The sequence below is a fragment of the Micromys minutus genome (genome assembly GCF_963924665.1).
Source record: "Micromys minutus genome assembly, chromosome: 10".
NCBI lineage: Eukaryota > Metazoa > Chordata > Mammalia > Rodentia > Muridae > Micromys > Micromys minutus.
Genome location: NC_137979.1, coordinates 6,881,503 through 6,897,517, shown reverse-complemented (window position 1 = coordinate 6,897,517; position 16,015 = coordinate 6,881,503). Strand labels below are relative to the sequence as shown.

At 48.3% G+C, this 16,015-nt stretch overlaps 1 protein-coding gene across 3 annotated transcripts in view; it reads right to left on the bottom strand.

The window, feature by feature from the left end:
• Positions 1 to 7,473: 7,473 nt before the first annotated feature.
• The window catches only part of P4HA2 (prolyl 4-hydroxylase subunit alpha 2), a 29,077-nt gene continuing 20,535 nt past the window's right edge, over positions 7,474 to 16,015 (bottom strand). For 2 of the 3 annotated variants that reach the window (XM_080924291.1, XM_080924292.1), the window contains exons 10-16: positions 13,668 to 13,738; positions 13,339 to 13,438; positions 12,585 to 12,638; positions 11,990 to 12,055; positions 9,841 to 9,909; positions 9,375 to 9,471; positions 7,474 to 7,958 (exon numbers count right to left, since the gene is read on the bottom strand). In XM_080924291.1, coding sequence (XP_080780417.1) covers positions 7,888 to 7,958; positions 9,375 to 9,471; positions 9,841 to 9,909; positions 11,990 to 12,055; positions 12,585 to 12,638; positions 13,339 to 13,438; positions 13,668 to 13,738 — 528 coding nt within the window. In that variant the 3' untranslated portion in view covers positions 7,474 to 7,887. Of the gene's footprint in view, positions 7,959 to 9,374; positions 9,472 to 9,840; positions 9,910 to 11,989; positions 12,056 to 12,103; positions 12,164 to 12,584; positions 12,639 to 13,338; positions 13,439 to 13,667; positions 13,739 to 16,015 lie in introns of all 3 variants that reach the window. The other variant, XM_080924293.1, reaches the window with a different exon arrangement.

The window sequence follows — 16,015 nt, the reverse complement described above, 5'->3', positions numbered from 1 at the left end:
TTGTATCAGTAAAAGGGAGCGGAATGGGCTTAGCCTGAGTGACCAGAGAAGAGACATTTGGACTGATCGCAGCCATATTAGGACTAATACAGCCTCCTCTTAGCACTGATGGCAGCCACTGAAGCTTGTGGTCTGGACCAATCACAACCCTGCCTCTTAGTCCCTCTGCCAGACCACAAAAGGAAGTATTCTCCTTCTGGCCAACGTGGAAATGCTACAGGGTCATTAGACTTCATCAAGGTTTATGGTAGAAAGTCTGGTAGTTTTAAACAGCTCTGCACTTTCAAAACGGAGACAATAGCTGTGATGATCACGGTGTAGCTTTCTAAAGGTGTCCTTGGAGTGTTTGATCACAAGCAGTCCTTTTTGTATAAGACAACCAAAGTTAGGAAGGTGGTTATAGAGTGGAAGATATGGATTTCAGATGGTGTGACAGGCTAAAATCTAAACATAATCCAGGAGTAGGATCATAATACTTTTAGACTGGATTTTTTAAACTTACATTTCAAATGTTATCCCCTTTCCCAGTTTTCCCTCCAGAAACCCCATATTCCATCCTTCCTCCCCTGCGTCTATGAGGGTGCTCTCTCAACCATCCACCCACTTTTTCCCAATTCCCCATCCTGACATTCCCCTACATTGGGGCATTGAGTGTTGACAGGACCAAGGGCTTCCCCTCCCATTGATGCCCGACAAGGTCATCCTCTCCTACATATGCAGCTGGAGCCATGGGTCTCTTCATGTGTACTCTTTGGATGGTGGTTTAGCCCTTAAGAGCTCTGGGGGTCCGGTTGGTTAATATTGTTATTCTTATAGGGTTGCAAACCCCTTCAGCTCCTTCAGTCCTTTCTCCTCCATTGGGGACCCGTTCTCAGTCCAATGGTTGGCTGTGAGCATCTGCCTCTGTATTTCTCAGGCTCTGGCAGAGCCTCTCAGGAGACAGCTACATCAGGCTCCTGTCAGCAAGTACTTCTTGTCATCTGCAATATTATCTGGGTTTGTGGCTGTAATTCTTTAAGTTAGGAGTGATTGTAGAGTGATTTATCTAACTGACATGTATGGTGGGCTGGATTTAACTGTATATTGTACTTTGTAATTTACATGATTGTTATGGTTTTGCTGAATTTATGTCTGGGAGAAGAGGTTTTGGGGTTTACTTGTTTGTTTGTTTTATTGGACAGAGATGGTGAAACATAGAAGGTGGTTCTGATGCTAACAGCTAATGAGCTGGGCAGAATAGGCCAGACTTCCAGGCCCCACAAGAAAGTTAGCAGACACAGGGGAAGATTTTTGCCCTGCTTTGGGGGGAGAAAAGGTGACCAGCTATGTGAGATCTCAGGCAGAGAAGCCATCAGCTGCTTCTCCAAGTAGGAGGTTAGGTTGTTGAGCTGAGACTAAACGTAACTGAGCAGCTAAAGTCGAGGGCAGATTTAGGGTGTTGAGCTGAGAGTATCAGGAAGGGCACACTAGCTGTGGTGGATTAGAAGTGCCCAACAATTGAGCCAAGAAGGCAAGTTGAAATTAAGCAACGTGTGTGTCTGTGTTTTTCATCCGTGGATCCAATATTCTCTGGGCAGGGGCTGGAGGCATGGCCTGTCTCTGGAGCTTAAAGAGGGGAAGCAAAATGACATGACAAGGTTGAATGAGGTCACACGGCTATAAGACTGGCGTCCTCATGAAGGCGATTAGAGCACAGAGAACAGACAAGAGGGTGGCCCTCAGAGTCCGAATGGGAGGTCTCAGAAGAAATTCAACCCGTACATCCGGCTTTCAGGCTGTAGAGCTGTGGAGAACAGATTCGCATCATCCACCCATTCAGTCAGTAAGTGCCATTTTGTTTCGATGGTCCTAGAATGCCCGTGTACACCATGCTTTTATTAGACAAGTAAGGAGACGATTCCTTTTTACAGTTAACTTTCGAATTCTAAGACTGAGTTCAACCAGACTAAGAAACACGGCACTTGGTTTTGTTCTCAGTTCCATTCTGTTGCTAAGGTGATATTCTGATGGGGGTGGGGGGATGGGCATGGTGGTACACTCCTTTAATCCCAGCACTGAGGAAGCAGAGGCAGATAAATTTCTGAGTTTGAGGCCAGACTTGTATACAGTTTGAGTTCCAGGCCACACAGAGAAACCCTGCCTTGAAAAATAAACAAATAATCAAACAAAAAAAGCTGGTGGTCAGAACGAATGCATACTTACTCAGTGTCTTCACTTCTCTAGAGTTCATGACCCCTGCCTAGGGGATGGTGCCATCCACAGTGGGCTGGGCCTCACCACATCTCTAAACTAACATAATCTACCCCCTAAAACACGCCCACAAAAGCAACGAAATCTGGACAACCTCACATTGAGACTCTCTCCACAGGTGATCCTAGGCTGTGTCAAGTTGACAGCTTTCAGCTTCACGGGGAAAGTTGATCATGACTCTTAAGACAAAGGAAAACTGCCAAAAACCTGAGAGGTGAAAGGGTACGTGACGATTAGCTTCTGTGTCAGATTGACTAAACCCCGGTGATCAACTGTTTGATCGGATGCCAAGCCAGCCTGTCACCGCACATAATAGAACGCCGGGGATACCATCTTAGCTTGGCCAAACAAAACGGAGATTTGTGTTGCCAGGCAATCAATAGGGCTGAAGTGCCAGACTATCAGCGGCAAAGGAGGGAGGAGAGCAATGGAAGGCAGTGAACACCAGTCAAATGAGAATTTCTCAAGCTTAGACAGCAGGAATGAAACCAGCACACAGTGGACGTAAGACTTAGAAGACTGTAGTTTCTAGTAGGAAACCTGCCAAAGCCTGAAGTGGTGTCTGGCACAAGTTATAAGAGCTGAGATGACAGGCACCGGACCTGGCTGTTCTTTCTTGTTTTTAAAGCCATTTGTATATATTTGAAACTGGTCTGACGAGGAAGCACAGCTACGTTTGCCCCGAGATTCTGCTCTAACGCTGTCCACGGTAGTGCCAAGTTTCTGGTACAAGTCCTCCCTCCCGCTGACCTCCACTCTGTCTCAGTGTTCACACATGCATGTGTGTGACTTCTACCTCCAGCCAAGATGGGGGAGATTATAGTACCTCAATATTTAGGCTCCTGGCATCCTTTAAAAACAAAACAAACAAGCAAACAAACAAAAACATGGACGCTGGGGCTGGAGAAATGACTCCAAGTACTGGATGCTCGTCCAGAGAGCTCAGGTTTCATAGCCGACACCCACGCACCACCTGGAACCCAGTCCCCAGGATCTAAAACCAAAAGCCTTCTCCTTAATTCATTTGCAGATTGCAGACCTGTGGTGAGAGTGGGGGTCAGGTCACTCTGGGCAGTATGAAAGGACACTTGAAGACAAAACAGGACCTTAAGGGGGAGAAGGGACTTGCTCAAACATTTACCCTGGTTACCTGTTAAGACACTTTCTGGATTCTGAAGTTGCACCAGCAGGAAGGCTAGGATGTTCCGCAGAAGATCTCTGGCTCAAATTTAAGTTTTCAAATTCTTTGAAGAGATGAATTAGGGGGCAGTCTAGACACAAATTATCTGAGGATCAGACCCGAGGAATGGCCAAAGGGGACAGAGCAGAGGGCGGGGTAAGCACTCCAGTGGGAAACCTTCAGAGGACAATAGCCTGGTGGGAGTAGAAGGCACTGGACAAGTAGTCGACAACAAGTGCAAGCCAACCTTGATCAAGTCTCCTCACAGAGTGTGTGTCCCTGTGGCCGAAGCCATCACCACCCAGGGCCTTTGAAATTTGTCACACACAGCATTCAGAATTCAATAAAATGCAAACAGGAGATTAAAAACTAGAACACCAGGGGGGTTTAAAAACAGAGTGCACAAGACACAGAAAGTGAAAACTATGGAGTTATCAGGCAAGAATGTTCAAGGAACTGTTTTCATCAATCCAAGAAAAATGTGGAGGAAATAGAACAAGTTCAGAAAAATAGATCCATTAAAAAAAAAAAAAAAAAAAGAAAAAAACTGAAGGGGCTGGAGAGATGACGCAGTGGTTGAAGGAGTTGGAAGTTCAATTCCCTGCACCCTCTTTAGGTGGCTCACAACTGCCTGAAACCCCAGCTCCGGATCTGATGCTCTCTTCTAGCCACAAACACACAGACATTAAAAAATAAATCTTAAAAAAAAAAAGAAAGAAAGAAAGAAAGAAGCCAAGGTGAGCTCGGTACTGGAAGTACTTGTCTAGCATGTGTGGGGAGGCTCTGGGTTCAGTCTCCAGCACTGGACAGCGGGCTGGGGAAGAGGGAGAGCGGGGAGGGGAGGAAGGGAGGCAAACAAGAGACAAATGAACTATGAAACAGACAAATGGAATATCTAATCTTGAGCATATGTGGGTGGGGGGCTGGGAGGCACAGGAGAGAGGGTAGGACATCTGTGATAAAGCACAAAGGACATCCTTTTATCAGCCAGATTGGCATCTCAGGAAGAAAGAGGAAGGAAGAAATTGTGCCTGAAAAAACACTTAAAAGATGTAATGTCTGAGAAATTTCTAAAACTCATCAAAGACTTTGAGTGGCAAATTCAGGATGCTCTGTAAATACCCAGAAGGAAAACAGAGAAAGGAATCCTATACAACACCACAGCAAACCACGAAAAACTAAGACGAGAAAAATGTTAAAAGCTACTGACAAGGAGAGGAGGGGTTACCTTCAGAAGAGCAAGGAGAACACAAGCTAGCCTTCATTTTACTAGAACTAAAAATGAAAGAGACAAACCACAACATAGGCATTTGGAAAAGATAATGAACAAAGTTGAAATGTCTATGAATCAGTAAGAAAAAGTTGAAGAAGACAAGTGACCCATAAATACAGAAGAGTATTCAGCATCACCAGTAAGCACCAACAGGTACCATCACATATAGAAATACTATATACAAGGATGCCATAATAAAACACTGTACACTGGACAAAATGGTCTATTTATTTCTTTTATTTCAAAAGTGAAGAAAGATCAAAGCCAGGTCGCTATTGGATTGTCTGATGAGTGTGTGCCTCCTGGTTCAACTGTCCTCTTGCTATCTTTTCACATGGCAAGAAGATGCGTTCCCTATGATATCCTCCATGGAAAAAAAATGTACTGGTAGGGGCTGGAGAAATGGCTGCTCTTCCAGAAGACCTGGGTTCAATTTACAGCACCCACATAGCAGCTTGCAACTGTCTCTAACCTCTGTTACAGGGGATCTAACACAGACACACACGCAGGCAAAATACCAATGTTCATTTAAAAATAAAAATAGATAGAATATATTTTCTTTTAAAATGTGCTGGCTAGCTTCATGTGAGCTTGATCCAAGCTATAGCAACCTAAGAAGAGGAAACCTCAAAGGAAAAAAAATGTCTCTGTAAGATCCAAAGCTATAGGCAGGCCTGTAGGCCTGGTCCATTATGGGTGGAGCCACCCCTGGGCAGGATGAGCAAGACATTCAGAGAAAAATTAAGCATCTCCCCTCCATGGCCTCTGCATCAGCTCCTGCCTCCACGTTCCTGCCCTGCTTGATTGAGTTCAGGTACAGACTTCCTTCCGTGATGAACAGTGATGAAGTGTAAGTCGAACTTTTCCCTCCCCAACTAGCTTTGGTTATGGTGTTTCCATCACAGCAATGGAAACCCAGACTAGGACAACATGTGTATCCCTAAGGGGACTCTAAGTCCCATGACCTCACTAACTCCAAAGAGCCCACCTTCTAATACCACTGAGGGGCAGGATTTCGACATATGAATTGGTGGAGAACACAAACATTCGGTCCACAGTGCACACAGCTCATTAAAATCTAAGCATAGGACCACACCAGACGCCGGAGGAAGGTAGGGCAAGAACCTTGACTCCTGGTGAGTGTGGGTATTAACACACTGCAGTACAGCATAAGGTAACACTGAAGACTGCCTGACTGGAGGTCCACATTTCTATTCTTAGGTAAACATCCTAGAGAAATGTATTCGTGTGAACCAGAAGTCATGTATGAAAATGCTTTGTCTTTGACTGAAACCCTCTCCAATATCCATCTGTAGTGATGATTATATTGTGATACAGACCCATTGTGATGATGAATCTTGAATGTGTCAACATCATAGAATCTGGAGTCAGCTGAGAGACACACCCCTGGGCAGCTCAGTGGGGGGATTAACGGGGTTGGGGGGAATTACACAAGTCATCCCACCAAACACAACACTTTCCTGTGGCAGCCCAGATGCAAAACTGTCTGAAACTGTAGCTCTCTTGCTCTCCCTGCCTGCCTTTGAGTCCTGCTGGTGTGTCTGCCTGATGGCTGCCTTCCTTCACTGCTCCTTCCACCCTCCAGTGTGGACCGAGGACCAGTCACTTTGCAGAAGTCTTCAGGCCTTTAGCACCAGACTAGGACAACTGAGTCACCAAACCTTGTAGACTGAGCTGCTGCTGGTTCTCAGTATTTCCAGAGTGTAGCTGGCCATTGTTGAACTATCCAGCCTGCACCCTTTAAAACAATCTAATAAATCCCCTTTGTAACACACACACACACACACACCCTTCCATTTCTGTTTCTCTGGAGGACTCCATATAAACTGTTTAAAACAAACTCCATGATGATACAGACCTTTAACACAGCACCGAATGAAAGAAGCCAGCCAGACAAACGTACAGTGACTCAGCTAGAAACTCGGACAGTGAAGATGGGATAACTGTATGCAGTAACCTGGTTGGTGGTGACCACAAACCACCAGCCCACGGTTATCACTGAGCTCTGGGGACAAGAAAAGAGATGGAGTCTGGAGCCGCCCACGAGACTCCCGAGTGCTAACAGGGAAGTTGCAGCCAGCAGGAGGTGACACATGCTTTTACATTCTTCACATCTGTCAGCAGGGACAACTCAGTGTCAAACACTAACGGCTTTCCAGCCGTGAACACGTGTTATTTCTGTGTTCTCTGGGTAAACGGTGAGATGATTTACTACCTCTGATTTCCACACCGCAGCCGGGACACGCAGGTGCTAAAACCAGTTCTAGAACCCAGGGCTAGTGTTCTGCTCTGCAGAGCATCTGTCCGGCAGAGATGCACACAAAACTGGGAAAACCGGTAAAAAGAACTCCTGGGCTGCGTGTTACATGTCCATGCATGTGCGTGTTTGTATGTACACAGGCACGTGGAGACTGGCCATCCACTTCATGCATTTTTCTCTATGAGCCTCCACCTTATTTACTGAAACAAGGTCTCTCACTGAGCCTGGAGCTCACCAATTTGTCTAGGCTGCCTGGCCAGCAAGCCCCAGGGATGCTTGTCTCTGCCTCCCTCGCACTGAGATATAAGGATGCACCGTGAGGCACAATATGTACATGCTGGATATCAGAACTCAGGCCCACTTCCCTGTGGCAGGCATTTTAAGCCAAGCCAGGCCCAGTTCCTGGAAACAATACAAAATGATACAAACAATATCAAATAAGAATAACAACAAAACCAAAACACTCCAAAATAATAGGCTCTTTAAGGCTTCTGGCAGAAACATTTTATTATTTTTATTTTTTATTTTATTTTATTTTGGTTAAAGCCACAACAAATAGAAATGTCATAGAAAACAAACATGTAAACAGCATCAGAACTTTGGTTTCACTGAGACATCTTCCACCTGAAATATCTGAGGTACGGAGGCACCGTGCTGGGTGCTACAGTCTGGCTCTGCTGCAGCCTGGCCAGGACTACCCTTGGAGCCTTGGCAGCCATAGGCGGGCCAGAGTCTGGGGCCCAGGTCACTCAGGACTCGGCTCAGGACACTCTCAATTCAGACAAACACTGGCTCCTCCAATGACCTGCCTGACAGGAGCTGGGACATACAAAGGAAGCTGTCACGCTGAACTTGAAGATGATTTGGACTGTGGGCCAGGGAGGGGCAGAGGAGAAAAGGACGTCAATCAACTTCCGTTGTTCCACAAGGCCTCAAGAACTCTTGTCCTCGCTCATGGAACCACTTATTGGAGACTGTGAACAGAAAGCAAGTACGTGATGATCCTACTCATCAGTTCAGCAGCCAAAATCAATGCTTTCCCCATGAAGACCACAGCCCTGTGCTCTGTGGGTAACACTTCGGTACTCCAAGGCCTCAGGCCTCAAGCTGCTCTTGTGCTGTTGAAAACACTGGCGCACACAGATAATACCACAAAACCAGCGATTCAGTGGGTGTGCAAATTGCCATGGGAACAAAGCCAAAGGGCATCTCATGACGTTTAGGGAAGAGCTGCACTGAAACAGAACAGGAAGCCAAACAGAAGTTCTCCCGGAAAGAAAGAGGGCAAGCCAGACGGCTGCCACTCCATGTCAGGTAGACCCAGAAAGTGGGCGGAGAGAGTATTCAAAGGCAGGAGCCAATCTGATAAATGTGAAGGACCTCAAAAAGCTGGGACAGGGACAAGCAGACACTGAGAGGTGAGGGACGGGAGCCTGTCAGCACTGGGCAGGGCTTGGCCGTGAGCTACAAGACAGAATCTTAGTGCTGTGGGTGCCCCAGCTGAAACACTGCAATGTCATGTCACAGGCATGCCGTGACTGTTCCTTAAACGTGGGCTCTCTCACAAGGAATAAAAAACAGAAACGGCGATGACACGGCTCCTGAAGAGCCTCAGTCTGAGCTTAAATTCCAGAGCCCACATCATGGAAAGAGGGAAACAATTCTTTCAAATTGTCCTCTGACCTTCATACATGTGCCATGCACTTGTACACATGCACACACACACACACACACACACACACATGCACATACACAGACACACACATGCACACACACACATACACACACACATACACACATGCACACACACATATACACACACACACATACACACACACACACACACACACACACACTTTTTAAAAGTAATGTACTACTAACATCAAAGATTTCAAAACACAATTTAATACCTGTGCTTAACGAAACAAACTATCTGGAAGGTGCATGATCAGTGGCATATACAGCGAAAGGATAAACTTTAGTTAAAATTAACACGCAGAGCTAGTCACTATCCCCCAAACTCCAAGGGCTGTAACACATGCTGTCCCTTCCTGTCACGTTCTGGGCCATGCCCTTTCTAGCTCCAAGGATGAGGCTAAAGGTCATCCTCTCTGGTCTGGTCCCCACCTTCAGTCTCCCCACCCTGTCACCTGTGATGCTGGGTGTAGCCACAGTGTCTGGCTTGCCTTGGATAGACACCTCGTCTCATCCGTGCTCCAGCCCTCTATGCTCCACTAAGACCCTTGCCGTGACCACGTCTCCGGAAGGCCTCACTGACCTATGGTGCTTAAGTAGCCCAGGCCTCCTCGGCTCTCTGAGCGTCTCTGAATGTCGGCAGCCACCAGGAGGCAGGCTGAGGTACCATCAGCACCACCCCTCCAGCCACTCACCCCACTTGCAGCCCACAAGCACGGGGCAGGCCGCATGCCTCGTTCGGTAATCGCCTTCCCCACTCCGAAGAAGGTTGTACCAGAATACAGCCGTGCCCTGGGAAAGAGATGAGCTATCAGAGCACATCCTGAAGATCAGTTGCAAGGACCTGCTGCTCTAAGAATCTAGAACCCTGCACCCCTTGGCAGAAATGCCCCCCCTTTCCTGTGTTCGGGAGGTGGGGCTCCAGGACTCCAGAAATGAAGTTTCCTAAAAAGTACCTGTCTTTCAAATGGTAGGAAGTTTAGAAACCCACCTGCCCTGAAGGGTCTTCCTCACCATCCCTTCTCCCCAGGCAGAAGCTGGGACAGTTCAGGGGGCAGATGGGAAGGGATTAAGTGCATCACATTGACAGTCAGTGGCACTGGGGACATGGACAAGGTCTGAGGCCTGCTTCAACATGTGACCCTGAAGAGTCCCACTTACCTTCTTGGGCCAAATAGCAGCTCCCAAGTCGGGGAAGACGGTGGCACCACCAGCTTCGACATCACTCATCTGGGAACATAAGGCAAAGAACTTGGCCCTCCAGCCAAGGACGGCAGTGCAACCCCCAGGAGCACTGCCTGGAGGTTCCACTCTATGGTACCTTCAGCCAAGAAAGACTTCCCACACGCCACTGAATCTGTGGGCTTCATCAGGACAGCCTCTATGGCTGGATGTCCAAGAGCCAAAGCCCTCAGAAGTCCCACATTCAGGCTGTCCTCGAACGGGAACGATCCAAGTCTATTTAGAAAGTGACTGACTTAGGCTAGAGAGATAGAACATTTGCTGCTCTTACGCACAACGTAAGAGCATTCATGGTGGCTCACAGCCATCTGTAGCTCCAATACCAAGGGATCCAATGTCCTCTTCCGGCCTGTGGGCGCCATGTATGCGTGTGTACATGCAATATAAACACACACATATGCAGGCAAACACTCATACAATATAAATACATCTCAAAAAGAAAACTAAGAAAACCTAAGAAAGTAGAAGAAAGGAAGGAAGAAAGGAAGGAAGGAAGGAAGGAAGGAAGGAAGGAAGGAAGGAAGGAAACCAATGCCCTCCTTGACCCCATCTTGAACCCTTACCCAGAGCCTAGGCCTTGCCTAAGCCACTGTACTCAGCCACTGCTCTGGACAGGAGCGCCCCGTGGCTTCCAACCTCAGGAGTATCCTTTCCCTGGGTGGCCATTTTTCTGGCTCTAGCTGCTCTAATCATACCTTCACCTTCCCAGAATGCCACTCTGCCTCTCCTGCGGTAAGACTAAAACTAAATTATACTTTACTTGAAGTGGTTTTTGTTTTATTTTGGTTTTTTTTTTTTTAGTTATGCTATAATAAAAATGGCCTATAAGGTAATAAAAAAATAAAGCTAAGAAAAAAGGGGGGAAAACCCTGGAGCTAAGAAATTTCCCAGTATGACACACTCAGCGGGCTCATGATAAGAAAGATGCAAACACCCAGTGGCTTCCCCAGCACTGGAGTTCCAATCCAGAGTCTCCAAGTCAGTCTCACTTGCCCCTCTCTCCAGACCCACTAACCTTTGTCTGTTTCCCAACATCTCAGACATTTTCTCTCCCAGGCCCCACACTCCCCTCTTTGCCAAAAAAAAAAAAAAAATGTTCCACACATTTCCATTCAACTTTCGAGTCATAGCTGACATGTTATTTCCTAAATGAGGCCTTTACTAAACCCCATGCCTGGGCAAATTCTTCAGTGTTTGTCTCCATGGTAACCAAGTAACAATCTCTCCTTCCCATGTCAGATCTCGTAGGACCCTCTCAGCAGTGTGTGTGCAGAACAGACCTTCAGCACATAAAGCTTAAAGAGGAAGAAGTAAGCGTTTTTTCTAAGTGCCTTGACTGTGCTTCTTTAGAGTGGGCTACTCCAGCGGGGAAAGGTGCTCCAACAGCCTAAAGATGGGCCAGGCAGCAGGAGAGAAGCTGGCCAGCCACACTTTGAAGAAAGAGGGGCAGTTATCTTTTAAAAGGCCCTCCTGGTCTGGGCACTCTGCCACCAGGACAGGGCCCACCATGGCTCTCATCCCCAAAGCTCAGAGTGGCACTGTGTCCATTAAAGGAAGCAGACCTAGCTACAGCACAGACATCTAAGGAGAGTGGGCTAAGGGAATCAGCCAGTGGAAGCACGTTTCCAGAAGTCCACTTTGATGAGGTTTATGTGGTCTCAGAAAGCAGGATGGCGGTGAGGAAGGGACTCTGGAAATACTCTTTAATAGCAACAGTTTCCATTTTATGAGGTGAGAAAAGTTATGGTGACAGATGGTAAATGGTCCACATTAGGGATGGATTTAATAAATACCGCCAGAGCACGCCAGAAGATTGTTACGATGGTAATTTTTATGTTAGGTATATTTTTACCACAGCTAAAGAAATAAAAATGTTGGGGGCAGGAAGTGGGAGAAAGGCAAGCACACAGGTGGGAACCAAAGCCAACCATCTCTACTCTAGGCGAGAAGGGTACTGAGGACCCAGTGTGCAGCGGCTGATGCTATGAGCCCTGATGGGGGTGGGATACGGGAGCCCTGTGGCTCCAGGGTCTCCACGGGGCCCATCAGGTACATGCATCATACTCACGTAGTTTAGAAATGTGGCCACACGATTCCCAGTCCCTAAACGCTTGAAAGCATCTTGCTCATCGCTCTATAAAATTAAGTGAGAGTGAACAGAAGCGCCCAGCCCAGTACTTACATAGTTAAGAAACGTCGCTAACCTATTGCCCTCCGTTTTGAGGCCGCTGTCAAAGGGTCGCTGCAACAGACAACAACTTTTATCCAAGTTTGCAACTAACTTACCTGCCACCCAAAAGACCAGGACCACAAGAGTCAGGGGAAGGTAATAAGTATGCCTTCCCTTGAAAAGCCAGGAATGGGACAGGGTGACAAAGGGAACCCTGGCTAGAACACAACAGTAAGGAGGGTGAAGGGACAAGAAACATTTTCAGAGAGACCTAGAGAGGTCCATGGCTTTATTATCAGCCCAGACGCCCGCACATCAACAGGATACACCCAGGCTCCACTGGGCTCTGCAGGTGACTCACCAGCAGTGAAGACTTTTTCCCTTTCCCTTGGTAGGTGGGGGAGAGTTGCCGTGGGAGCTGAAATGTTTCTAGAAGCTCCAACCTTTCCAAACCAGCCAGAGTAGAGCCCCCCAAAGACTATTAGAGCCTTACCCTCGAGAAGTCAAAGTGTGGTTCATACTGTCCCCCCATTCCGTAGTTTGCGACCTGGACAGGGATTACAGCATTGGATTTGTCATCAGTCTGAACAGCCCCACAGCAGCCCAACTCTCCATGGATACCGTCTCCCTAGGCCCAAGAACACCCCCCAAGCTTTGTGTGTACATGTGTGGTACCATAAGCATGTGCTATGTGGATATGATGGCCAGAGAAGGATGTCCTGCATCTGCTCTCTCACCCCCCCCCCTTATCCCCTTGAGATAATGAACCTGAAGGTAAGCTGTCATCCAGCAAACCTCCTGGCAGTGTTCTCCACAGGTGACGGTAAAATGCTCAGCCACACTCAGCTTTTCCTGTAGATTCTGCGAATGTGAACTCAAGGCTCCTGAGTGGACATTTGTTCCCTTGACTGGGGAGGCTGGAATCTGGAACCTGACTAGCTGAAGTGGACCACAGGTATGGGCCATGACGGTTACATCCGCTGTTGGTTCTGGCCAGCCCTCTGGTTTCTGACCCAGCAAGATGTGAACAAGCTGTGTTGCAAGCTCCCGCTGCCCAGCCTCCCCATGGTGGACCGAACGTGAGCAGAAGCAGAGCTCTCCTCCACCGGTTGGCTTCTGTCGGGTCCTTTAATTAGGAGAATAACTAACAGAGAACAGGAGCCTTCTCTCACAGCCTGAGCACCTTGGGACCCCACCTCACTCAGCTGACCCCCTCCCAAGGCCTCGGTCCCCAGGGACCAGCCCACCTGCAACAGTTCTGCTGTCTTCACCGATAGCCCTGTGATATGCTGCATCCGGCGGTTGACTCGGGCCACAACAGGGTCATCATCCTCCTCTAGCCAGGAGCTGGGGAAAGGAAAAGAGCAAAGGTGAAAGGCATGGGCAGGCTTCGATGACGTCCTCGGAGCCTCCTCACGGCCAGTACTAATGGGCAACACAGGCTAATGCTGCAGAGTGCACGGCGGAGCAGCAGGCTGGATACACCGGCATCGGCACACTTGCATCCTCGCCAGGAAGCTCCAGAGTCAGGCTTGACCAGCTACTTCACCCCGACCCCACCCACCTCACTGCTCACCTTTTGGAAACTCTGTAGCTGGCAACAGTGAGGACGCCTGTCTTGGGATCACGCACGGTGGCTCTCGCCAGCTAAAAGGGAGAAAAGGAGGACAGAGAGTTCTCCTTGAGGTCGGTGTTTTCCCAGAGAACACTGAGGCCAGATGGGCTAGCCACGGCTGCAGAGAATGGCTCTAGCTGCGGTCCCATGATGCTGCAGTCTAGTCTCCACTTACCTCTGTGCTATGAGGCTTAGCCACACCCTCCTTGCTCACTACTAACCATCCCTTCACCTAACCAGGCCTTCCTTGGTCCGTACATTCATCTTCCCTGAACATCACACCGTGTGAGCACAGTGTGGGCTTGATTACACAACACTCAGACTGGGCCATCTCTGGACCTCCACTTGAGGCTTCTCTTGACTTGGTCCAGTTTTTTTCACCCTTCTGCCAAGAAGCTAACCCAGTACTGTCTGCTGTGCGCTGCTGGGCCCCCACTGCTCAGCCAGAAGACAGTTTCCAGTCCCTTGGGGGCCCTCCCAGAGTCAACAAAGAAAACAGCAGGAATCTGAAGTATGTGAATGCAGAAGCCTCACATTATGGGCAAACACACACACACACACACACACACACACACACACGCATGCATACACACACGCACATGCACACACACACCCACCCTCTACCTTAGCTCCCAGTCTCCACATAAAGGCTTATCGAGTACTACCAGCAGGGATATACTTGTCTACAACAAGAGTACAGGTAGGTACCTTACCTGTGGTATAGACTGTCCTAATGAACTCACGTGATGTGGGCTTGGGAAGGACAGACATGTCCAGGCAGAAGTACAGATAAACCAAACAAAAAATTGCTGGCTCTTGCCTTTAGTACAGTTGATCGGTGCCTACCATGTGCCACGTGCTAAGCTGGGTGACCCAGACATAAGCCCTGCCATCATATAACTTGGTCAAGGGGAGACAGTAGAAAACCGGCCAGGTAATTATAGCACACTACTAAAAGCGCATAGATGTGCTTGAACGTCCTGTGGGAGTGCAGCCTAAGGGTTACAACAGATGGGTGGTGCTGAGAGCCGGGCTGATCCAAGTCATTACTCTCAGAGGCCCTCATATATAGAAGGAATGTCTGATTCTTGGTGGATTCAGTAATTACCTAAAACTGTGGCCTTGGGGAGCTGAAGCTTTGGATCCTTCCCACTAAACCCTTCCCACCCTAAGGGTCGATGCTTGTCAGCCCCAAAGTTGTGTGCTCCACTCTGATGCCCTTGAGATTCCCCTTGTGCAACACAGCTTGATTAGCTTCCTGCTGACTGTGTCCTACCATGGGACAGCTTTTCAGTGGTGTCTCACTTAAACCCTGGAAACAGTATATAAGATGCTGAACTTCTTAAAAAGCTTGTGTGACCTAAGATGTATTTTATTCAAAACCTCCTGAGCCCACCGTTCTTTTTTATCTCTGATCCCCTCGCCCTTCCTCCTTGGCCCTGCCCCTCTGCAGATCCAGGTTAGGGTTCCAGGCACATGGAGTCACGTACAGGCCTGGGATGAAAGGGCAGGAGCGACAGGATGAGGCTCTGTGATGCAGTGAGATGAGAAGGGGCTGGAGGGAAGCAAAGATGGGGTCTGCTGCCATCTTATGGCCTGAAGTAGGAAGGCCTATGTGAGGGAGGGACAGTCAATCACAAAGGAAGGACTATTGTACCACCTTACGGAGAGCTGACAAAGGACAGACCTGAATGGGGAAAGAAAGACTCACATAATGTTGGGACAAGGGTCAGGACAAGAGGTGGCAGTGGCCTGGAACAGGAGGTTCCAAGAGGGACAGAGATGAGGAGCCATAACGGAAGTGTGGTCAGGAAATAAACTGACCCATCTGGTCACTTTGCCTCATAACATTCTAATGAAAAGACGGCAGCCAACATACCCAAGGAAGATGGCTTCCCACGCTCCTGTCTATGGTCCTTCTCTGAGCCTAGTGGATGGCCATCCCTGCCTGGTGACAACCATTGCCACTAGACTGTGCAAGCACTGGAGCCTCAGCATTGGCCTGGTGCCCAAAAAAGACTGTGGGCAGTTGTGCTCTGCCCTGGGGACAGACGGGGCTATTTTGAAAGCAGACTGGGGACTCACAGACAGCTGCCAGGCATTCTCGACAAGCCAAGCTAAGCTCACTGGCCCCACTTCAAAGCCAGAATAGCATCTGTCCTGGCCTCCGGAAAGAAGAGGTCAGCGTATGACGGCTGATGTGTCACATGGCTCCTGTTCAAATCGCAATAATCCCAACGCCAGCCACCTTCCCGATTCACACTGTTCATGTATACACGTGCTCACAGAGAACTGTTCAATGTCTGAGA